The sequence below is a fragment of the Chelmon rostratus genome, chromosome 1 (assembly GCF_017976325.1).
Source record: "Chelmon rostratus isolate fCheRos1 chromosome 1, fCheRos1.pri, whole genome shotgun sequence".
NCBI lineage: Eukaryota > Metazoa > Chordata > Actinopteri > Chaetodontiformes > Chaetodontidae > Chelmon > Chelmon rostratus.
Window position 1 is genome coordinate 19,006,064 of NC_055658.1, and position 25,216 is coordinate 19,031,279.

Below are 25,216 nucleotides of genomic sequence, written 5' to 3' on the forward strand. Positions count from 1 at the left end.
AGCAGCAGAGTGTTCTTAAGGAAACTAGTGGGGGAGCAAAATCTCTGCTCAGACAGTCAGGAGGCTCCCAGCTGACAAAGTAAGCTGCTCATAAACCCCCGGTGTCTGAGACGACCAGCTGTAACCTAATCCAGCAAAAGGCATCTGTCTTTCCCAGTCCCCACCCCAATTATAGACAACAAACCACCAGACCTGGTCAGCTGGAAAGCAGGTGTGAACGCCTCTCTAACCTGGTGAATCATGTGTAAACACAGCTGGGGGAGCAATAGGATAGGAAGCAGAGTAGCCCACACATGTTGAGGACCCTATTAGTTCCTTTAGTTTATGATGGAGGCAGACTAGGATTCCACAAAACCACACTAATGTGATGTAATCCCAATATCATATCATCCCAATAGCATGAGCTTTCAAAATTTAACCCAAAAGTTCGATTTTCCTTTTCCCTTCCCCCATAATATGGGATCCACCAAGAGTCAATCACAATTCCACTCAGAGTGGTGTAAAAACATCTGCTGTTTAATTAATTAATAGTCAATAATTGAATTAATGACAGCACTGCAACTGTGAGATCTTGTGACATAAGACGAGAGTTCTTTGGATGTGAGAAAAAAGTTCACTTGTGATCCAATGACTGCTCTGTTGTCTTTTGCTCTGGTCTGACTCGAGTTGTTGGCCGCACAAGCACACACAAGCGCGCGCTGACGGTGGCTATCATTTGTCTCCCCCTACTGGCCAGCAAGGTGGCCAGCATCGTGCTGTACACAACGAACCGTTGTTGTGTTAATGTTGATCGATGTGTTTCTGTTTTTAGTCACTGAATTACAATTGTGCACAGTCCTACATACATACATAAACCATACGAAGAGGAGGTTATAGGGTAGTATAAATATGAAGATATGTGTTTTTCTAGAGACCACAGCGAGAAGCCACCTATAGGCCAAAATTATTAAACTTGGTTTGCAGTTGCGTATGAGTCACCTGAAGCGCGTGCTTGACATGCATACACATTGTAGTAGAACACAATTTGCCAGTGTTTTTATACAGTACATTTATTTTTTTTATGTTTGTGACAGCTATGTGATATATTGCGAATAAGATGAATACAAGGCAAAGAAGTGCTGCACATAAGATAGACTAGTAAAACATAGAGGACACATCATTTATATCATCTGCTCCCAATTGAAAAAATCACCATAGGAGGCTGCCCAGATAATGCATCACCTGATTTGTGATAGGTGACTCCACTTTTTTCCAGGTAAATGCTACAGTTTGGGCCTCATTTCAGTTCTGTCTACAATAAATGGTGTCAGGATATGATGCTTAATATTGCAACATATACTATAATTTGCGCATTCACTGTACACATTTAAGGCGTTTCAGTCGAATTGGCTTCGTGGGTATTGGCGTTTTATTTTGAAGGATTCATGCCGGAAGTATTATTGTTGTTGCTTCTGGCGGAGCGGAACACGGGCTTCCACGCCATTTTGAGATGTTAGCCAGCCAGTGAAAAGCTAGCCAGTTCCTCGAGGGCAATGTGATCGGCCCATTTGAAGCTATGCCGATGACTTAGTCGTTTTTAAAATTGCCATCACGTTATTATTTGAGCGTTATTCCAACTGATATAACATTTCTAACCTAGATTACTCTTCCAGCCATGTCCACCGAGGGAACAGCCGACCAGGTCAGTTAGCTAACGCTACATGTAGTTCTGCTGCTGAGGGACAGGCTAACCCTTACAGAAACGTTAGCATAATTCAGGTCTTGTGTTACTCTTGGGTAATGTTAGCAGGTATTTTTTCTACAACAACGGTGTATGAATAATGTCGTGACTTTTTATAAGTCACAATTAGCTAGTATTGCACCATTGCGGAGGAAGTAGTGATACGTAGGAGTTTGTCGTAAAGCTGCAAGTTTAGCCTGCCGTGCGCCATATTGACTGTCTAACTGTAGCATTGTCGCCGTTAGTTGCCCAGTTTTAACGCGCTGAACTTAGCACCACTTGCAAGTTAACGTGATCCTAACATGCACTTACTTTCATGTTAGGCAACGTTACTGATCCTGCTTTTTACACGGTGCTGGTATGGATGCTTGCCAACAGTGCCAGCTACAAAGACCTAGCTAGTTAGTGGAAAAACGGTGTTAAGTGTTTACAACTTGATTTAGCTATCTATCGAATAGCCGCAAGGCCGATGTTCTTTATCGATGTACCCCACACTGCAGGGGCGTGGCTAAGAAGTCAGACCATCTATTAATCAATATTTAACACCTACACAGATAATAATCAAGAGTATTAGCAGCATTTGGCCCTCTCCAGCCGTGGGCACCTACTACGCCACAAGTGTCACAGTGCACTCCAAGTTTGTTCAGCAGCAATAACCCTTGTGTCCTGTGCCATTTGTTTTGTCTTGCAGGCTGCAGCAGAGTATATTCCAGAGAAGGTGAAGAAGGCAGAGAAGAAGTTGGAAGAAAACCCATATGACCTTGACGCATGGAGCATTCTGATTCGAGAAGCACAGGTTTAGTGACACAGAGTTGCATTACTGGGGTTAAGCAAATTGGGAAACATGGGTGGTCGGTATAGTGGGTTAGGGGTTACAGATTGTTAAAATACAAAGCACTTCATCTTTTTTTCCTCACATGATTGCTTCTTCATATGTTGAATAGTGTGGAATGTAAATGCATTCTCCTCCTTTAGAACCAACCCATAGATAAAGCAAGGAAGACATATGAGCGACTTGTCACACAGTTCCCGAGTTCTGGCCGATTCTGGAAACTGTTCATTGAAGCTGAGGTTAATACTTTTTCTTTTCTTTAGTGTGCATGGCTGGGAGTTTTTCTAACATGATCAACAACGTGATTTTCACACAAAAAAAATGTCTTCAATGACGTTTAAAGTCACAATTCTTGTTTCGAATCACCAGGCGTGCCTACTTTCTTTGGTGGCAGTTCTGAACTGTGTGTTTTTCATCACAAGAGTAATGAAGTAAAGACATTTTGACTGTTTAAAGCATCTGCCTACCTAAGAATATCCTCCACAATGAAGGACCTGGATTTAAAATAGATGTAGAATGATGTAATACACTTTCAATTTATAAGGCTCTAGCTGGACTCATGAAGAATTGTGCCTTTAAACACAAAGGGGAAATTAGCTCTAACCATTTCTTTTTCAGAAAATTCTTATGTTCCCAGGATTTAAAAAATACATATTCTCTGCGTCGTATTTAAATGGGGTAAAGTGCATTTGTTGCATGTTTGGTCTGCAACAGTATTAAAACTATTTTAATGGTATTGGAGTGCATTAGCCTTTTATTCACTTGTCGTGTCAATTTATTGCCTCCTGTGTCATTTCTTTCGGGTAATTTTATAAACAAATATTTTGATTGTGTGGCCCATTCTTTCCTTGAGACATTTCTCCCCAGCTCCTCTTGAATATATGACTAGTGACCCATTTACCTTGATGCCATCAACAGCCTTTGCTGTTATGCAATCAGCTTCTGATAGGATGATTCATTTTCCCTTGCACATGGCCATTTTTTGCTAACCTGGTGAAGTGTGTTTTCTGATGCCCTCCACTTCTGCAGACCACCACTGCAATTGACGTTAAACACATTGCTTGCACAAAGTTGCACTGCATTCTCAAGCATAATAATTTAGCTTCTAGTTTAAAGTCCATTGTGTAGTTCTGGTAAATGATTACCTCACTGCTGTGAACTGAATGGTGCTGTATGTTGAGGTTGTAGTGCTTGTGGTTTGTTGTTGTGGAGTAGCTCCCCTGGGTGAAGCTACCCCTGCCTCCTCCCATTCCCCGTACCGTCACCCCCAGTCTTCACCCACTCGGATTACCCAGTGCAAGTAAAGGCCTGGAGTGATATTGCATGAAATGGGCATATGCACTATATATATATGTTACGAAATGGAAAAAGAACATGTTGCTGCCTTTCCCAAATGGACTAGGCTTCCTAGGAACAGTCCTGAATAATTTAGTCTAGCCTACAGATGGCACTAACTGTACTTGTGCCAGTAAAGCATCAGTGTCAGTGTCCACACTAACACATTACCCCCTCTAACAGAGATGGCAGCCAGTAACAACATAAAACAAAAAGCCAGAGCAGAAAGGCTACTACAGCCAGCAGGGATGTTTGATTTGTGGATCTAAAAGCAGGAGATCAGACAGAAGAAACTGAAGCAGATTTAAAAATCCCAACATCACTAAAGCTTTATATGTGCACCAGGCAGGTACATCTATAGGTATCTTACATTTAATGTTAGGAATCGTTTGAAATGAACTAATTATTGACCTCATATTTTTAGCTAAATATTTAATATCCACCGACAGAGAAATCATATTTTAAACTTAGACATTTCACACAGGTGCAGCTTTGGACTGTACATGTTGGTGGGAGGGTAATTAAAGTATCAGAGGAGTGTGGGGGCAGTTTGACTGACAGATGCAGCTATAGCAGACAGATCAGATATTAGCACCCAGCTGTGGATTTACTTACACAGTTTGTTAAATCAGTGCTAACATTTACAGCAAGAATTATGAAAATGTACTAATTAGGCTTATGTTTAATTGTTAAGTGACTCAGTGTATTGAAGTGTGATTGAGAAGTGTTTGCTGGCAGTGTAGAGTTTTAGGCTTGTGTGTTTTTGTGTTTAGGTTCTTAACAAATAGACATGCTCAGAATACACGTTTAATAATAGGGTTACGCAGAGCTCATTATATTGAGAATAGGCCAACCCCTTACAAAATGTTTACCATCAAAATTGTAACTCAAGCCAATTTACTGTCTTTCTTTTTTCACCTCTTCATTATTTAGCCAGCAGCTCTCCCTATTAAACTCAAAACCACAATTCAGCCCAAAACGCAACCTAAGTTACCAGTTTGGCATATTGCCATGTAGGGTTCTGTTTACTGAAATGAGACTGGATATTTGGATTAGCGTGACGTTTTATTTATTTATTTATTGGATTAAAGACAGACAGCGAGGTTCTAAAATTAGAATTTTAGTCCAGGGCATGTGTTGGCAGTATATGTCAATAGCTTACAGCTCATTTGTAATTCATAGAATAAAGACACCTACCTCGTTTGGTAAGTATGTGGATGAGGTCTTATTTTCCCTCTTTTATTAGAAGTATAAATTTGCCCCCATAGCTGTACAAATCTGCTTTTGTGATATTCTGCATAGAATGCAAATTCTTTTCATCAAAAAGCACAGTGTGTCCTCATGCTCGTGTGTCTGGCTCTATGATTTTATGTAGACATTCCCAATAGTTGCACAGTAGGCAAATCATGCAAAGTCTATTTTATTGCTGACATTGTTCCAGAGCCCTCTTTAGGGACTCCAGCTCTATCAGGATTAGGTCACACATTGCACTCAGTGAATAGCCCAGCGAGTATGGGAAAATATCCCCTTGAGTGTAGGTTGCCAGCCCATGCTGTCTGACACAATTCCTGGCTTCACTGTTGGAATATATATTTTTTGACCTGATAACATGTTTAAAAACATGCAGTGTGTGAGAAGCCAACTTATCCAGGCTGTCAGTCCTTGAGACTATTACAGGTAGTCTTTGTCATTAAAAAAACCTTTTCATTGCTTTTTAAAAGCTTGCAGCATGAGTAGTATCCTCCATGACAGAATAAAATGTTTTATCTTGAGGGAGAAGCCAGCGACAGCTAAAAATCTGCTCACTCAAATCAGCATTAAGTCTAATTTATTCTTCTGTGTCTGGAGCTGAATTGTGGAGTTGAGGCCCAGTTAATCGCAATGTAGAACTATATTAATTTTCAGTGCTGTGAAAATGAGACTGAACAAATGACATCATCATTTTGAGTACAGTTACGGTTCAGATGTTTTCATTTGAGTTGGCCAGAGAAATTTTCAGTGCAGTCTTCCTTCCAAAGTAGTGAAGATGAGTTATGAATATTTATTTTCCTAATGGAAATCAGCCCATTTCACTAATCTCTTTCTGGCTCCAGCCCCCATAAGGTGTTTGCATAATTATTGAGTTTTGTTATGTAATTTTATGACACTGACTTCCTTCATTAAAGTAAATTGATAGTGTGGTTCAAGGATCATAAAGGTGTGTTTGTGGCAGTGGTCTGCAGTGGAGTTTTTTTTTTTTGAGGCTGTTATGTAAGCAAGTACTTAAAGATACCACGTTAAGCAGCCTGTAGAGGTGTGGTAAAGTTTCCCTCCAGGTGGAGTGTTTAGGATCTCACCAGCATATTGTAACATTACTGCAGTCTAACTCATTATGTAGCTGATCTATTTCACCAGTAGCACATGAAAACACATCTAGTCAGTCTAATCCGTTGTTGCTCAGATTTGATTTGATTGATTCTGGGAGACAACATAAGTTTATACCGTTATTGTTGTAACCAAATGTTGTAAAACCTGAAAAGCTTGAAAAAAATGTTGCATTTAGTTATGAAGCTAGTCATGTTTCAAAATGTCATGCTTCAAGATTGTATATCTGTGACATTGCATAATATATTGAGTGTGATTCAACTGATTTCATGGCTAAAAATAAACATTTCCACTAGTAGATGCATCTTCCATACACTACACCTCTGGTCTCTCTTACCACGAGAGATTCGCTGCTGCTTTGTTTCTCTTTTTTTAATGAAGGTGAAAAGCTTAGTGTGTCAGCTGAGCTGTTTCACTGCCTGGAACGAGTAATGCAAGTAATGTAGGTCAGTCTTTTTTGGGGGGAAGGTTTGGCACAGTTTCACAAAGAGCCAGCTTAATGAAATTATTTTCCTAGAAAATGTATTTTTTAAGGGTCCAGTGGTCGAGGTCGACCTAATTTGAATGCTTTCATTCCTTTTGCGAGGGATGAATTTGGCTATTTGCATGAATGCCTGCAACTCTTGGAAATTTTGCATCGCTTTGTTTATTGATTGCATAAATCAATCAGACTTTTCATTTTCATATTTTCCACTATATGTTGGGCACCATTTGTATGTTCCAAGACAGATGCAGATATATGAGTTTTTTGGGCCTTAAGTACAGAGGTGACAGAATAGAAAGGGGGACAGAGAGGATGGATCAAAACCAGGGATGTTGCGATCGCTGTTAGTGGAATAGATCTCAGACAGCAGGCTGCAGGACCCTCCCCAGATGCACGTATGTTTAGATCCAGTTCCGACCGAGCACACGACAAACCTGTCTGAGTGAAATTCACTCACTAACATCGCGAGAATATTATTGTTAGAATTCTGCAAACTTCATTGTGCAGACATGCTTTTAAACCTAAACCTGCGCTGTTATTCAGTTAACTTTTTACTTACTGAGACCCCACTCACCTTACAGAGGTGCACTGTGCTTTTCTGTGCCTCCTGGCTATTTACCTGCCATGTAAACTAGTACTTTACTTCCAGGCTAGTTTGAGTCTGTTTTTTGTCTTTGCAGAGTAAATTAGTGTAAACACAATGGGAGAGGATCAGTCTTCCCGCAGAGGCCTGAGGTGCTAATACCACAGAAACAACAGCCTCTCCTGTCTGTAGTGGAGGGAGCGGTGAGACTTTCAGTAGTCTGCAATATGAAATTCAGTGCTGCAGCAGTGTTTGCTAAGGGAGCACACTCACCTAAGGCTGTGAAAGGAACAGATTTTTTTTTTAAATGGCACATACTATATCTCTGAGATTCAGAGCACCTTTTCAGTATTTGATACTTTTGAGATTTTTGTCAAGATATTTTCTGTAAAAAAAAATTTTTCCTGCTCACTGGAGTTTTCTGGGTTATGTGACATAATCTACAAAGAAAATAAACCCCTTTTTAAACATAGTTTGTCATTCTTGTGTGAATTTCACTTTGTTGATCTTTAGGCTCCTGTGTTTGTGCGTGACTGGTCACATTTGCATGAATGCATGTTTCCTGAAAGCTGTTAAAATGGAGGAGACGTTTGAATTAATGTTGCATTTACACTCTTATTTGCAGATCAAGGCTAAAAACTATGACAAGGTAGAAAAGGTAAGTGTCCATCACACACGAAAGCTGCCCAGTGTATCACCTTGATACGTGGGAAGAGTCTTCTGATAGTTTCTAATTAGCTGTTAAACACATGTTTTTGTGATTTCCACCAGAATATGCATTATTATAGTGTCCATTAAAATCCTCATTGCATACATGCATTTAAAACATACATTTGAAAGGTAATGTTGCTCCGAATAGGCACAAGTCTTTTTTTTTAATGAATGATGCTTCTTTAAGGTGTGAGTGGATTTTTCTGCATACTGGTTCGCCATTGTGCCTAGTTTGTACTACCATTGCTGTGTTATTTGAGATTGTACTGTTAATTTCTACACTGGTTTGGACTTGCATTATTTCCACTTTTAATAAATTATTTGAGCGTATCCAGTTCAGTTTTTTTTTGCCTGAATGTCAGTTCAACACGTCAAGACATTTGTATCTGTCGAACACGCTCTTGGTGTTTTCATGTGAGTCTGGAGGAGCTCACTGAAATGTAGGCCACATCTGAGGTCTGTCTAATGAAGCAGGTTTACTGCTGGAACTCCCCCAAATCTGGCATATGGCCTGAAGTAAAAACCGCTTTTCTGGGTTTCCCAGAGTGCGTCGGTAATCCTCCTACATAGGAAATGCCACTAAGGATCAGCATGTCAGTTTCAGCATGAGCTTACAAAACTGAATCAGTGGAACGCTGGAGACTGGTGTTAGTGTTGTAGAATATAAATAGTACATATAAAGTGTGTGTTTGGCTCTGTTCCAGTTATGTTATCTCCTGTGTTCTTGTCTCTGTAGTTGTTTCAGAGATGCCTAATGAAAGTCTTGCACATCGACCTGTGGAAATGCTACCTCTCGTATGTCAGAGAGACCAAAGGGAAGCTGCCCAGCTACAAGTAAGAGAACATGCTGCATCGTGGGGTTAAGCATGTTGACATACTCCCGTACTGTGAAATACACACTTCATACATTTATATTCTCACCCTCAGAGAGAAGATGGCCCAGGCGTATGACTTTGCCCTGGATAAAATTGGCATGGAGATTATGTCATATCAGGTACACAGATCTGATGTGTGTATTTGTACCTGTGTGTATGAGGTTAACTACTGTCGCCTAACAGCTGTTCTCTCCTCTCCCAGATTTGGGTGGATTACATAAACTTCCTCAAAGGAGTGTAAGTGTTTTTTTTTCTCCTGCAGTGCTGTGAGACTCGATGAACTGCGTTAGCAAACTTTTCAGTGCTGACACTCATGTTTTGTGTTCCATTAGTGAGGCTGTGGGCTCTTACGCAGAGAACCAACGGATCACTGCAGTACGGAGGGTGTACCAGAGAGGCTGCGTGAACCCCATGATCAACATTGAGCAGCTCTGGAGAGATTATAGCAAATATGAGGAGGCGAGTGACACGCACAGGCCTCTGGCCTTCAACTGTCTACTTACATACTGTACGCTGGCACATACAAAGTTTTAACAGGTAAAAGACTGACTGTTTATTTCATGAACAGGGAATCAATGTGCACTTGGCCAAAAAGATGATTGAGGACCGTAGCAGAGACTACATGAACGCTAGGAGAGTGGCGAAGGTGAGATAAGTGTCACAAACATGCACTGTTCTGAATCCCTGTGTTATACTTTTGTTGCTCCTGTCCCAACTTGTAAACAAATCTGGATTGTTTCATGGTTTGTGTAACTCAGGAGTATGAGACTGTGATGAAGGGGTTGGACAGGAATGCGCCCTCAGTACCGCCCCAGAACTCTCCTCAGGAAGCCCAGCAAGTGGAAATGTGGAAGAAGTACATCCAGTGGGAAAAAAGCAACCCATTGCGCACAGAAGACCAGACCCTCATTACAAAGAGAGGTGAATATTTGTGTTCAGGAAATCTTGTGTTAAAATGTGTAAATCCAGTGGTTCCAGTAATCATGCTGGTATGTGACTTTTAATCATCTTTTGAACACCAATCAGAGGAGCTACATAATGTTAGAGGTGTTTTTCTCCTTTAGAACAGCAGCCACTAGAGGGCGTAGGTTGACACTTTCCTCCTCACTTATAGTTTGGCTGCAATGATTTTGTATTTTGTTTTGTGTTGCAGTGATGTTTGCCTATGAGCAGTGCCTGCTGGTGCTGGGACACCATCCTGACATATGGTACGAGGCAGCACAGTACCTGGAGCAGTCCAGCAAACTGCTGGCAGAGAAAGGGGTAAGAGATGAAACCTTTCAGATTCTGAAACCTGATGAATATGCTGTAACTTCAGCCCAAAACTGTCCTCTAACTGATTTCTTTTCCCTCTCAGGATATGAATAACTCCAAGCTGTTCAGTGACGAGGCGGCTAACATCTACGAACGTGCCATCGGGACTCTTCTGAAGAAGAACATGCTTCTGTACTTCTCATTCGCTGACTATGAGGAAGTGAGTGTCCAGCTGCTTGCTCAACGCAAATCTTAATCAACACGCTAAGAGACTCATCAGCGTGTAACTTGTGCTTTCCTCGCAGAGTCGCATGAAGTACGAGAAGGTCCACAGCATCTACAACAAACTGCTGGCCATTGAGGACATCGACCCCACGCTGGTCTACATTCAGTACATGAAGTTTGCGAGGAGGGCGGAGGGCATCAAATCAGGTCGCACCATCTTCAAAAAGGCCAGAGAGGATCTTCGCACGCGTCACCATGTGTACGTGACAGCGGCACTGATGGAGTACTACTGCAGCAAGGTGCGTACACACCATCACATGTTTCGTATGTGTACAGTGTATGATTGTATGATTATTATTTTCTAAACTCGCTTCATCCATCCCCACAGGATAAATCGGTGGCCTTCAAGATCTTTGAGCTTGGTTTGAAGAAATATGGCGACATTCCAGAGTACATACTGGCATACATTGATTACCTCTCACATCTTAATGGTAGGTTATGTGTAATCAAAGGCAGAGCGAATGCACAGAATGCAGGAAATCTTTTCTTCAGTCTGAGCAGTGATGTCCTGCTCTCAGCTGTTCTCATCCGTTATTGTTGTGGCGATGGAAGATAGCTGTGTGATCCTGTTCTTTCTTCCTCTGCCGCCTCCCTCTCTCCAGAGGATAACAACACCAGGGTTCTGTTCGAACGTGTCCTCACCTCAGGAAGCCTGTCACCAGAAAAGTCCGGGTAACGTCGAGTCTCGCTTCACGTTGCGTGCACGTACGTAAGCGATGTAACAATCCACGTCTCTGACGATGTTTGTTGGTTTTTGTCTTTCTTGCGTTCTTCAGCGAGATCTGGGCTCGGTTCCTGGCGTTCGAGAGCAACATAGGAGACCTGGCCAGTATTCTGAAGGTGGAGCGCAGGCGATTCACAGCTTTCAAGGACGAGTACGAGGGCAAAGAAACAGCCTTGCTTGTAGATAGATACAAGTTCATGGACCTGTATCCCTGCTCGGCCAGTGAACTCAAGGCCCTTGGATACAAGGTGTGTATTTCGCCCGCTGGAGGTTTCTTTCAGGCCCTTCTGTCAACGTACTGTATATTTAAACAGTTTCTGCTGTGTGTTTGCAGGATGTGTCTCGTGCCAAACTGGCAGCACTGCTCCCAGAGACCGTGGTGGCGCCATCTACGCCCGCACTAAAGGATGAAGCCGACCGTAAACCTGAGTACCCCAAACCTGACACCAATCAGATGATCCCCTTCCAGCCACGTCACCTCGCCCGTACGTAGCCCTTAGCTGCCCAAGGTCTTGAAAGAAGAAAGATTTTTTTTTTGCAGATGTGTCGTTGCGGTGTCTCTGCAACACCATCTCTGCTGCATGTACTGAATGCATAAAAGGATCCATCTTTCATGTTAGCCTCCTGTGTTCCTCCCCACAGCTCCAGGTTTACACCCAGTCCCTGGTGGAGTTTTCCCAGTCCCCCCAGCTGCTGTTGTCCTAATGAAGCTGCTCCCTCCGCCTACGTGCTTCACTGTGAGTTGCATCAGCTTAATACCGTCAAACTCACATTTGATGGAAAAAAAAGTTGTTTTTTTGCAAAGCGTCTGTGGTTGTTTCTCGCTGCAGGGTCCCTTTGTTCAAGTGGATGAGCTCATGGAAACTTTCAGGAGATGCACACTTCCTGAGAGTAAGTTGCTTTTGTCAGTACTTTAAGATGAATCCAGACCACTTCTGTTTGTTGCCGCGCAGGCAACGTGGCTCATGTAATGGAAACGTCAGTCAGTTGGTTGGTCAGACCAACACTTCGGTCCAGAGGGAAATATCTTAACAGCTGCCAGATGAATTCCCATAAAATGTGTTACCATCTCTCTAGATGTCCCTCTGCCCCCCATTTGACATGTTGCTGATGTACTTTGCGTCTCCATAGCTGTCGATGCTGCTGTAGAGCTGATCACTGGTAGACAGCCCGACGCAGGAGGGGAGGGCAACGGATCCATGGAGAACCACGCTGTTGCCAAGTCACTGAAGAGGCCTAACGCAGACTCCGACGAGGAGGATGACAAAGGAGCCGTGGCTCCGCCCATACACGACATCTACCGCGCACGCCAACAGAAGAGGATCCGATAAACTAAGACTGAACCCGAGAATGTAATCTTAACAGGTGGTCCTATGGAGTAAACGTACATGTCCACATTTCTGAGTGTGTCTGACAGATTATACATGCGTACACATACACACTCACACAGACATGCACACCTGAGTGTTCTTGTGGCTTTTTTTTTGTTTGTTTTTTTGGTTAACAGTTTTTATTTTTAAAGACTGACCATTATACTGTACAAAATTTTTAATTCAACCATTGATTTTGGCACACAGCTCAGTTTTGGCCTTGTGATGTTCCAGTGATGGCAAAGTGGATTTTTTTCTTTCTTTTTTTTTTTTTTTTTAGATAACTGGAGGAAACACAGTTACTTTCAATAAAAGTGGAAAAGAATTCAACGAGATTTGCCTTTGTTTATTTGACTTAACTGATGATTTTTTGCTATTTTTCTCTGGAACTGACGGGACATTATACGAGGGCTACTCTTAGTACAGGCCCTATCATTACCACTAGGGGGCAGTACCTGACATGTAGTTGATCTGTAAGGTTAAATTAACCTGTGTTCAAATAGCCAGATTTGCTCTGTGGTAGAAGGATCTCACAGGCTTGGATTTGCTTCTGTTTGCAGTTTAACAATGCAGACTGAACATACAAATTGAACATGTTTACAGTAGTAGGGCAATCCTTTCATCTTAAACTGATTTAAACAGCATTAGCTGGCATATCCAGGCAGTTCCCCGGTTGCAACAACAAACAAAAGATAAATGCCATTTACACAGTGAACATTTTTCAATGTCAGCCAGCTGCTTATTTTCACGTTGCCTGATTACATCATTATTTGTCTGCCCGGCACGGCTTTTGTTCTGAGCCCGTGGCAGCCTATCTGTGCTCTGAGCCTATTCACAGGTGGCATAAAACAGTTCATGCAGAACACCGCTCTGCTGCCACGTAATAATGTCTGATTGCTGCTTTGATGTGCACATATGGAAAGTTCTTAGAAACTAAAACTTGACAAAAAATAATGCCATTGTTTTTAATAGCTTCTGAATCAGACCATCAGAGAATAATTGTTTTCCCTGAAAGTGTTATTGCAGAGCTCCTCAACAAGAGTAGCTATCAAGCAAAGAAACTGCTTGTTGGCTATTTCTCCTTGTCAGGTTATTTGTGAATTTCTAGTCACTGATTACATCTAGAGAACAGCTGAAACATATTTCTGGATCAGAAAATCAGAATAGACACAAAGTTCTGCAAATTGTGTCTCAAAATTGAAGACGGTTTATGTTCTGTGGATAAATAAACAGCGGATGTCACTTGTTCTCTTTTCATCAAATTGTACACATTTTAAGTCTGCAGTGAAAAGTACCTGTGTGAATGTTACACAATTTTACTAAAACCTGCCAAAGCACGAACAATGTGTAGTTGAAAAATAGTCTGGAATGCTTTTGTCACCTGGAAACATGGAAGTGATTTCCTCAGCTGATTAGGAGTACATAAACCTTATTTAAAACAGATCCACAAAGACGCCACTAAAATGCAACTAAGGTTTTCAAAAAAAAAAAAAAAACAACTTACAAACATCTGTTTTGCTGATTTGTTGCAACAAACACAAAAAGCCAGCGGGCTGATTCTCATGAATGCCTCTGACTGTTTACTCCAGCACAACATCAGACTTTCAAATTTCCAGGGTTTCAAATTTCCGTTTCTCAGACACAGCTCTACTGTGCATCGCACTGTATATGAGAAACCACGTAGACAGACATTTTTTTTATTGCTAACACTGTTCTTATTGCACAAGCACAAAGAATACATCCATTGAAAAGCCATATGCAGACGTGGCCCGACTGGCTGCAGACGAAGAACGCCATCAAGACGCACTGCAGTGTGAAAACATTAAAAAGAAAAAAAGAACACTTGGTTCTGTTTGTCATTCTGAGGATGTAACAGTCTCATATATAACCGACAATGACTGATTTCATGTTAGTGTCCTGCACCAAAGAAAAATATCAAAGAAACTGAAAGAAATATGTCCTTAAATATCGCAGCTTATCAATTAAAGTTCACATTCTTGTTCAGTAGTCTAAACTATTTGCATACAAGCAAATAAGGTTCACTTCCTACACAGCACATTTAAACCACATCAACTTTCTATCTCTTTTTACATTATGATACATGAAGTATTCAACTAATAAATATCACTGTAGCAACATGTTGACACTGGACAATCTGTTTCCAAAGTACTGAATATAAATCTGTGGGTGGCCTTTATAGAACTGTCCCAGCAGTCGTCTCTTTTCTTTCGAGGAGAGTTTGGGGTTCTCGTGGACCGTCCGCAGTAAGGACCAAAGTTCCTCTTTAGTGGTTTTTTCTGCGTTTTCTGAATAGGCCTTTGCGCTCACTCTTGTGCAGTATGTTGATCCTGCAGTGGAGAGGGATTGAAGAAACCGATAGGATGTGAGGGGAGAGTTCATCTTCAAACAGCGGTAAAACGAACAGAATGTAAGAGGCGAATAGATGCGAGCAAAATCTGCAAACCTGTTGTCATGTCTGGATCCTGCCCTTTCAAAATATTCATGATTCTGTCACTGACCATCTTGTGCAGTGAAACAGGAATCTGGGGGAGACGAGAGCAAAAGAAGACATGGCGTTTCTTTTTATTGATTTACTCAAAAGATCAAATATTAACATCAATAAAATTAGAATAAAAAGAGTTAGCCAGTCACATTTGATTTGAAGGTAATAATATCTGATCTGAACCTGTGTAAACAGCATTTTTTATGTATTGAAGGAGACATGTAACAATCAACATCTCAACACAAACACATACACACAAAGAGAAAAATCAGGAGCACTCACTTTGAACAGATCGCAGTGGTTGTCCATCATGAACAAAACCATCAAGTCCACCTTTCCTTTGGAGAGTCTTCTGCTGTAGACGATGGCGCTGGAGAAAGACCTTTTCACCGCCATTCTGTTCTCGATCTGACAGAGAATTATTTGGAGTTAAGAAAGATCAAACCTACACGTGTGCAGGCGCACACGACATGCACAGTTGCGCTCACCTCTTTGTGAAGTTTGACCTCCTGTGGCTTGGCAGCGATGGCCATGAATCTCAGGAGCCTGCGTAGCTCCTCTCTGCTGCGAGAGTCCTGCAGCTTCAGGCTCAGCTGCAGAGTCTCTAGAGCTTGCTCTTGCTTGCCGTTCACTGACCGGAGAAAATACATTAATGAAAATGCCTTTATGCATCACCATTAACAACAGGGCAACAACAGGCCTCAGGAGCTATCCGTCAGCTCCTCGCCTCACCTAGTAGCTCAGAGATGCCGGAGTGGATGTCGAAAACATGGTTGCTGAGCAGTGGCGGCTGTTTCACGTGACCGTAGTGCTGAGCCAGGACCTCGTAGAGCAGCCTCTTACACTGGAGCAGGTCGTCAGCGCAACCAGACAAACCTCGGCTGACCTCCACCACCAGTTCATCAGGCAGAAACTCCAGACAGTCCACCGCCCCTGACATCCACTCATCAGCCCTGAGGGAGAGGGAAGTTATTTTAAATGCAGCTGAGGGATCGAGTGAAGCAACTCAGAGATGGAAAGAAGACCAGGCTAAACATGCATTTCATACATGTACTTAGTTATTTTCCTCCACGGCAACTTTTGCTTCAACACCACTTCAATGACTAACCATCATTTGCATATACATCCTTTTTATGATTCGAGTTTATCAGTTTGTCTGTAAAGAAGCTGGTAAAAGAGTTTAAAAAAAAGCAGATTAGGACTAATAGATCACAAAATACACAGGTTTGAATAAAAACTAGAACTTTTATAGAAGGCCGTAAAAGCTTTACAGGTCTTACTGTGCTTCACCGAAGGCCTTCAGGACCTCTCGGTCCAGATAGCTCGATGTATACAACAGGTCGGGGTCACTGTCCATGCCATGCAGCGGGGCCCGCGAAGTGTCTCTGCCCTCCAACAAGTTCTCCAACAGGGGGAGCTCTATCAGCTGCAACAGCCTGAACACCGCCTGCTGGTGCCACACCTCATCCACGACTGTGAAGACACAAGAGGTAAAAGTGTCACAGGCAGACAGATATTGAAGCGTGCCGTGCAGCCGAGCATGTGCAGCATGGCTCCAGCTTTGCTTCAGTCTCATCAGATAGGAGCGGGCTTACGCTCTTGTGAGAGGCCGAGGTTGATCATCTGAGGGGTGATGGTGGAGCTCAGGTTGAGGTTTCCCAGCACGTCCTCCAGTGATTTGTCTGTCTTTACGGGGGAGTGGGTGGAGTAGCTGAGCACCTCTTGTCTGGAGAGTCACATAATAACAGCAATCAGTGGAAATGATTGGGAAAAAAAACCCAAGACTCATTACAAGAACAAGCCAACAAACAGGATGCACATGTTTTCCCAGTACCTGTGATTCAGCCCCAGTTTTGCGCTCCTTTGATTTTGGTCATTTCAGATTAAACGGCACAAAATAAATGCTCAATTTCCAGCGCTGAACAATTTCTGATGAACATTAAATAGGACATGTGAAGCCTTTCTTTGCTGTTTATTAACATTATACCCACGAATAATTGACTTGTGCTGCAAATAACATCTCCCATTAGGGACATCAGGCCTGTTCTCTAGTCCAGGCTGGAGATGTCACTCTCACAGCAACACAAAGTGCTGAGGCCAGGCGTCACCCTGCCTGGCTTTGTCTACATGCTCGACAGCCCACCTGCAATTTAATTCTCCAGCCTCAAAGGAAAGGAGAATGGACTGAGTTTAAAGGAGCAGTTTTTTTGGGGGAAACACACTCATTCTCTTTCTTGCTGAGAGGCAGAGGAGATGACCATTGTTGTGTCTGTATGAAGCCACGGTTAGCTTAGCTTAGCACAAAGACTAGAAACAGGGGGAAACAGATAGCCTGGCTCTGAAACAAAACCCACACACTCTCTCTCTTGTTGAATTTGTACAAACATTAGTGTTAAAAGAACACACTGCGGCTTTGCACAGGGTTGTGTGCCAGACTATTTCTTGGCTGTGCTCAGGAACTTCCTGGTGTCTTGTCATCACCATGAGTTTGCCAGGCAAAGATCAGGAAGTTATTAAAGTCTGAAATAGTGTGACATATAATCCAGAGTAAAACAAATCATTGTTTTTACTTCAGTTTGGGTAAAGAAACCATGTATGGCATGTTCATTAGTTAGCTTTACAGGTGCCGGTAGGCAGATTTTTTTTACCTTTGCTACAGAGCTAACTGTTTCCCTCTTTTTCCTGTCTTTGTGCTAAGCTAAACTAGCCAGCTGCTGTTCAGCTTACTGTTCGGACATGAGAGCGATATTGATCTTGTCATTTAACTCTCAGCAAGGCAGAGAATGAAATGTGAATAAAATGGGTTTCTGTCTGTTTATTAGTTTTTGATTTTGCAATTGAAGTTTGTATTTGAACTCACTGTCACACACCGGTAATGAGGAGCTACAGGAAATTAAAAGTATCAAGACATGACTGCGTGCTGGGACTTCAACAGTCTCAGGTCATTCCTCACTAGTTTTCAGAAGCACCCGGTCTAAAGCGATACCAGATTTGGGATTAGCTCTGGAGGAAAGAGAACAAAGCGAATCGAAAATGTGCCCCGAAGATGTTATGATGCGAGTCTGTACCTTTCACGTGACGGGCCGAAGCTGTTCTTGTTCCTGTTCATGCTCGGTGAGTCGTAGCCGCTCTCGATGGTGCTCGTGGAGTGAGAGTTGCTGTTGGTCAACGACGACGAGGAGGTCGTCGTTGGGCTTAGGAACCTGTACAAACTGCAGCTACTGTCTTCAAATGTGGCGCGCTTCTTTTCCTTCCCGAACACTTTAATGCCCACCGGCTCAAACACCCTTGAGTCCATGAGGGCCTGACAGAGGCGGACGGCCTTGTGGCGCGGCACCGCCTCGTCGCCAAAGAAACGGTTCAGGGTGAGATGTGCCAACACCACGTCCACGGCCTCTGAGCCTAGGAAGCAGTCATGGTAGGACTTCAGGTTGTGGCGCCGGCGCTTGACCTCCACGTGAGTGTGGAGATTGGCGATGATGCTGCTCCAGATGTAGGTGGCCCGGAAAGGCTTCCCAGCCATGCCTGGTTCTGATGGATGAGGAGAGGAGACAATCAGTGGATGGAAGAGGGTGGGAGGGCGGGAAAGACATTCAGGAGCGTAAGAATGAGGACTGAAGGAGGGGCGGAAGACCAGCCAGGAAAAACAGTTCACAGGATTAACATATTGATTGCTTCTCAAGACGCTTCCAAACTGGCTCTGGGAAATGTTGATGGAAATTATTTTATAGGCTAATCTATTAATCAATTAATGAGATAAACAATCACCTGTATAATGAATTAAGAAAAGCAACAAGAAAAATCTCGACGAACATATATGTTTCAACAAGCAGATGCTTTAAAACCACTAAAAACATTTCCCAAAACTTATTATTTCACAGTTGACATTTTCAGCTTTGTATATTGTCTGAGCACTTTCTTGGAAACTACAGAGAATCGTGCTTTTTGTCTGGACACACACACACACACACACACATGCACACATCCTCTTCTCTGTGTAATTTCACATAATCAGATGTTCATGAATTCATGTATGTGGGTGTAACAGCACAAAGTCCAGAATAAATGCATCTCACGGGGGCAGCGACCCAACCCAAAGCCTCTTTGTGTGCAGTATGTTCAAAAGCTTCACTTTAATTCATTTAACACCCAATAATGAAATACTGCAGTAAGCCAGTGTAGGTTAAATACGTTAATAAGAACAAAGAGAATCAGCGGTGCCTGATTTTCTTACCAGACCAGACACCCGATGTAATCTTTCTACGCAGCTCATCAAACTCATTCACACACGCACAAGGAAACAGAGACAATGATCATACTGTGTGCCTCCTCTCACATCCTCATATGTTCCACTGGATGGGCTGCATTGCTGCTGATACATGCACACAAATGAGGAGATGATTTATGCAATAAGCACTGACACCCTCAACGCTCCAATTTCTCAGCACATTTCACCTGCCCGTCCACCTCAAGCCTGACCAGTGAAGGAAAGCAGAGCTGGCCACGGCGAGACATCAGCGTGGCTTTCATCTCACAACAGGAAACATTTAAAGCCTGTTGAGCAAATGTTCAGGGAGGATCTGAGACGCCCACTGAGGCCAGGGGCCATAAATCAGCCGTTGTCAGCGGCAGCCAGGCTCCATGTTATGATAACAGCGAATGACAAATACTATTACTGACCCATCTGTAAAACCTGACACTCTTAAAAACACTCGGGAACGGTGCAGCACCAAGCAGATGTTCTCCCACCCGTTTAGAAAAAAAAAAAAAAAACACAACATGCTCACAGAGAGCAGAGGCAGAGTTGTGTGGTAGATTTCTGGGTGATCTGTTGATTAATGGCATGCATCTACGTCAAACTGCGTCTCCCTCTGGGTCAGAAGAGGCTGTCCTGAACCGGGGATTTGCATGAGGGAAGAACAACTGGGGCTGCAGCAGTTGTTCAAGGAAGAACACACCTTCCAACAGTCTGTGTGCATAATGGGAGCCATGCGAAATATGATGCAATCAATTTAAATCTTTCTTTCACACTCAACTTTGGAAAATTATCTTTATATTATGCAAATATCAGCCAATCGAAACATTATAAACTGCAAAACTGCAATATAAAATGCAGTTTTTGGGAGTAGTAGAAGGAAACTGCATTGTCAGCATGAAACCCTTGATTTAGGAGTTGGGGCAGGGACCATCTGGAGAATCCCATCAGGGGTCCCTGGATTACCACTCACACAGTAAATCCGGATATTATCAATATCCATTAATGCCTGTTAAAAAGGAAAAAAAAAGAAAAAGAAAAAAAAAGTGGGGGTCAGGAGTGGGTCGAACCAGCCCTGGGAACCCGGCTGTGCTCTGTCACCTCGTGTTGCTTGCGCCAGACTGAGATTTGAGCCCAGTTTGCACCACTGACGCCAGACTTCTTCCTTGTGACTTCGCTCCTCTTTCTAAAAAGCGCAGCAGACAGCCTAACGGACGATGCGAGAGGGGACTAACCTTTAATTCAGCCAAGCGCAACAGTGCGCGGTGTGTTTGCACACACGAGTGGAGGTAAATAACCGCAGAGGGAGCAGCGCAGTCGACACATGGGCACATCTCCCTAGTGAGCACCTCCAGACTGTGTTGTCAAAGCCCAAGTAGTTTAAGGGCTGCACCGAGCCTGCACCGAGCGCAGGGCTCCTGATTTCAGGCGGTGGAAATGCGCCGTGGCGCCATCAGACCAACGGCCTGCGGCAGGTAGCTTCGTTCCTCCAGCATGCTGAGATCAGTGCGATGGGCTGATCAAGCCTCAGGGCACGATCTGAACACGCTGGTAGGCGATTGGCCTGTCCGCATTTGATTTGAACCCTCATATCCTGTGTGACATATAGAGTATGGTGGTTTACACACATACATACACAGACGTTTACGCGCGGAAATCACCTGTTCTGCCCGTGTTTTAACACAAACACTGCAGCCTGCTGACTCGGCACTGAGCTCAAATGTCAAACAACACACACCAAAAGCTGCTCTCTAAAGCATCCAATTATTTATTCAACTTAAATACAGCCATTAGTTACACACTATAAACCTGTCATACAGGATGCCTTGTAATTTGTTTTCAATATGCTTTAAACTTAGCAGTATGTTCAGAGATAGTCTGTTCTTTAATTACAAATGTAAAAGAAGAACAATTGTAAATTTCAATGAGACGAAACATTTTTTCGGCATTAGACCACATTTTATATTAGAAGTAGTAGCGCAAATAGTCTCAGACAGTGTGCGTAAAATAGGCTACAATATTGAAGTTTGGCATTTCAGTCAAATCCAAATCAGCTATAGGCTCCTCAATACATCCCATCTCACCACAGCAGGTCACAGAACTAAACAAGCCAAACTCTTCAGGTTAAAGTAGTTTCTCAAACGCTACAAGATATCGGCAGCATCCAGCCTGCGTTTCACCAGCTACAAGTGATTCAGTTGGTATTACCTGATGTTCGGAGCATGAAAACTTCCTCCAGTGACAGTGAAGGCAGCCATTCAGACCGTGTCCTTGGTCTTCAATTCACACCGTGACGCACGCAACTAACTACAGTCAAGCCCGAAACCGTCCCCTCCCACTGCAATGCATTATTCATGTCCCAATCACCGCCCTGCCCGGCCATTAACCTGATAATGAGGATCCCACCGTTTGCGCACAAGTCGAACAAAAGGCGCACTAACACACTTATTCTGACATTTGGCCAGAACTTCCTTTGCTGAAACCTGGGAGGGAAGGAGGAGGAAGGATCCGGGCTCGCCACAGTTTGTCCTTCTCCACAGAGACATTTGACTTCTACAGGTGCCTCAAGTGAGTTTCTTCCATCACGTGGAAGCATTAGTCATTCTAATACAATTCTGAGTAGCCAAAGGCAATCTGCAGAATCTGCTCATATTCCTTTAAAGTCCTGCATCAAACTTTCTCACTGCTCAAGTAAATGACTCTCAATTTAATAGAAATGCTAAACATCCAGGAAGTTTTCACACAAGGTTTCACTAACCAAGGCACACCCTTAAAGCTTACACTGAAATCTGATCCGCGGAAGACCTACAGTGTTAAACAGCAACAGACACCCTGTGAGGTGTATGTGTATTTCTATGTATAGAAAGAAGAGGCAGTTTGAATGATTTCAATGGTAAAAAAAAAAACACCAACAACAACAACACCAAAACAAGAGAAAGATTCCACCATCCACAGTGTGGAAGCATGTGACTGCAGGTGCCACATGTGTGAATACAGCCCTGATGTTAGTCCAGTCTAGTCTGGGATCATAGTAAACACACAAGCTGTTGCGGGGACAGATTTCACAAGCCGAGCTTCTAACCCGGTGCCTTCTTTCTGGAGGTGTAATCTGACAATGGAAAAGTAGTAAGCTGACACTGTAAAGTCAATGTTGGTCGCTCGCCGAAAGGGAGACTGAGAGGAAGACAGCTATTATCATCAGGAGACGCAAGTATGGTGCAACAGGTGAGGCGTGCAGCCGGGGCAAACCTGTTTGATTACTGTCCACCTCTGTATGTGGAAGAAATGCCTCTTTTACACCAGGTGAAGTGAGAGGAAAGAGAGATAAGTCTTTTAGATCAGAGACAGAGCAGGAAGTCACTAGTTTGCCTTCTTCAACAAGAAATTTCTTCTTCTTCCACATACTGTTGAGTTGATCTTGACACTTAGCATGAAAACCATAGTATGATATCATGGTAGTTTTGGAGGAACACAGAGGGAAGACGGTAGAAGGGATGCTTCAGTTGCATTGTGGGAAATGTAGGATCCAGTGTTTTTGGAGCTGGACCCATACTGAGAAATAAAGTCAGGATGTCTCGGCCTCTGCTGCAGCGGTTTTGACCATATTCACTGTTTTTTTTATAATTTTCTTGTGAGTCTGCACCGACTGTTTGGAAGTTGCTGGAGCACCCCTTTAAAGACCGTAAAGCAGGGAAACCCCATTGCTTAGGGGCGAAGACGCTGACTATGGATCTCAACATTTTTGGTTCACACCAGAAGATCTTTGCTGCATCTCTCTGCTTGCTCTAACGAAGGTATAAAATTCCCCCACAAGGGATCATTTAAGAAAGCAAAGCAGGACCTTTTACCATTTACCAGGATGGCTAAACACAGGGACAAGAGCATTAAATGAAATAATACTACCTGAAAACGAGCAACCCATCATAAAGACTATAGAACTTCCATGACTTCAACGCCACTTAAAAGCAACTCAAGTGAAACCTCTTTTTTCCTGATACAAAAATGATGTCACATCTGAATTTGAACTTTCATCAAGTCACAAAAGCACACCCCGCTCTTGAGTCACATGACAGAAAAATCTGTTTAACAATATCACTTCACACTGTCATCCCAATGGAGTATGAATCATAAGCACTAAAGTCGGTCAGTCTCTTCACAGAGGCTCACGATGCGTGCTTGCAGCTTTAACATGCTGTCGCGTGCACGTAAACTCACCTCTTCTGCTGCTGTCGGTGATGTATTTCTGTACTCACGCAGCCATCGTGGCCCAACAGAAGAAATCCACACGGTGACTGAAATGCTTTCAGTTAGAGTGAGAAGTCTCTGGTTGAAGGAAGAACTGGTTTGTCAACTCTTCCAATGAATTCAGCGCAGTCTGATGGAAAACACGTTTTACACCAACACACACACAGAGAGAAAGAGAGAGAGAGAGAGAGAGAGAGAGAGAGAGAGAGAGAGAGAGTATTAAAGCTAATACAATCAGAAATTCTAGTCCACAAGGTCAAAAAGCAATATTTACTCTCCTGCTTCTGGGAAAGCCCTGCATATTTCCGTTTTTTCTTTCCTCTTCGTACTTATCGGTCATGCAATGTCAGTCAAGCAGTAGTTTGTTTACAGTTATGATGATGACAAATATCCAAAGGAATTTTCTGCAGGTGGAGGCATTCAAAATGAGAAAAACCTACTATGCAAGTTTCTGTCTGGGCATCCAGTGTGCCGCGGTGGAATGGAACAAAGTACATTTACTCAAGTTCTGTGTGCCCAACTGTATCTAAATGTTGTGCAACTTTACCCATCTACTCCACTACATCTCAGAGGCAAATGTTGTGCTTTCTACTGCACTGCATTTGTCGGACAGTTTTCCATACGCTGTATCTCCTGGTGATTTCTGAAGTTAAAAAGCTAGGGATGAACTGAAGATATTGGAAAATTCTCCTTCTTCTTCAGTTAAATAAACTACTTAAAAACCCTTTTGGATGAGCTGGAAAAATGCATCGTCACATAGCTGAAAACAGGGCTTTTTCTGAGCTCATTGAACCTTGTAGAGATAGGTGGTTGTCACAGTACAGGACAGTGACGCTTCAAACACATGATGATCTAGAATATGATGCATAGCTGTAGGTTTAACTACCCAACAGTATGTACAGTAGTTAAAATGAGCTTAACCTTAAACATCTAAGGCAGAACAATGCAACACACACATGAATGCGGCAAAGTAAAGCACAGTGAAACACTGACAGGGACCATTTGACTGCAGAATGAGTACTTCAACTTTGCATACTTTAAATGCATTTTGCTGATAACACTTACATAGGCTGCTTTTACTTAACCGAGGTTTTGAATGCACGACTTTTGCTTGTAGTAAAGAATTTTCATAGTGTGGTACCAGTACATTTACTTCAGTAAATGATCCGAATTCTTTTTCCACCTCTGAAAAAAAAAATGAAGGAGACGTTAAGACACTTTGCAGACTGTCGGCAGGAACAGCATGGAGCATTGCCGTTGCTGCGGGGCTGCTGTTTCAAATCCCCTTCATGAAACTGAGAGCAAGACACCAAGTCCTCAAATGCCAAGCACTCATGTTGTTTTAGGTGATGATAATAATCGTATTAGCAGCAACATACACACAAAGACCCAAAAGCAAAAGCACTCATTCTGCAGAAAATTGACCACTGTGATTGGTCAGCTGAGCAGCGCAGCATTTTGCTTAACTACCAGCTGTTCCTAGAAGACTCTGAAGAAACCATCTGAGAAGTTTAGAGGGGGAAACTGTGGTAAGCGTATCATACACTGTGTTTATATAAATGTGATGAAATATGAAAAATACTAGTAACCAGACAAAGAAATGTAGTAGAGCAAAAGTTACACCTTCCTCTGACTTGAATTGTGAAGGGAGTATAAAGTAGCATGAAAGCACCTTA

General features: G+C 42.8%; 2 protein-coding genes across 3 annotated transcripts; one reads left to right on the forward strand and one right to left on the reverse strand.

Annotated features, from left to right (window-relative positions):
* Positions 1–1,496: 1,496 nt before the first annotated feature.
* On the forward strand, positions 1,497–12,779 carry cstf3 (cleavage stimulation factor, 3' pre-RNA, subunit 3). Its single transcript, XM_041933107.1, has 20 exons — positions 1,497–1,681; positions 2,412–2,516; positions 2,696–2,791; positions 7,944–7,976; positions 8,766–8,863; positions 8,957–9,023; positions 9,107–9,141; positions 9,237–9,363; positions 9,473–9,550; positions 9,663–9,825; positions 10,058–10,167; positions 10,262–10,378; positions 10,464–10,682; positions 10,772–10,874; positions 11,046–11,115; positions 11,220–11,415; positions 11,502–11,652; positions 11,810–11,904; positions 11,998–12,058; positions 12,299–12,779. The coding sequence occupies exons 1-20, from the start codon at positions 1,655–1,657 to the stop codon at positions 12,496–12,498; spliced, it is 2,151 nt and encodes a 716-aa protein (XP_041789041.1). The 5' UTR covers positions 1,497–1,654; the 3' UTR covers positions 12,499–12,779.
* depdc7a (DEP domain containing 7, paralog a) lies at positions 12,625–23,695 on the reverse strand. Of its 2 annotated transcripts, none has more exons than XM_041933119.1 (9): positions 21,504–21,621; positions 18,109–18,571; positions 16,636–16,766; positions 16,321–16,513; positions 15,773–15,993; positions 15,529–15,671; positions 15,323–15,448; positions 15,002–15,080; positions 12,625–14,885 (listed from the first exon to the last, which is right to left on the reverse strand). In XM_041933119.1, exons 1-9 carry the CDS (start codon positions 21,517–21,519, stop codon positions 14,662–14,664), a joined length of 1,596 nt encoding a protein of 531 aa, XP_041789053.1. In that variant the 5' UTR covers positions 21,520–21,621; the 3' UTR covers positions 12,625–14,661. The 2 variants fall into 2 exon arrangements, with proteins under 2 accessions (XP_041789053.1, XP_041789062.1); XM_041933128.1 differs by lacking the exon at positions 21,504–21,621 and adding an exon at positions 23,511–23,695 and having other exon boundaries at positions 12,626–14,885.
* Between the last annotated feature and the right edge of the window lie 1,521 nt (positions 23,696–25,216).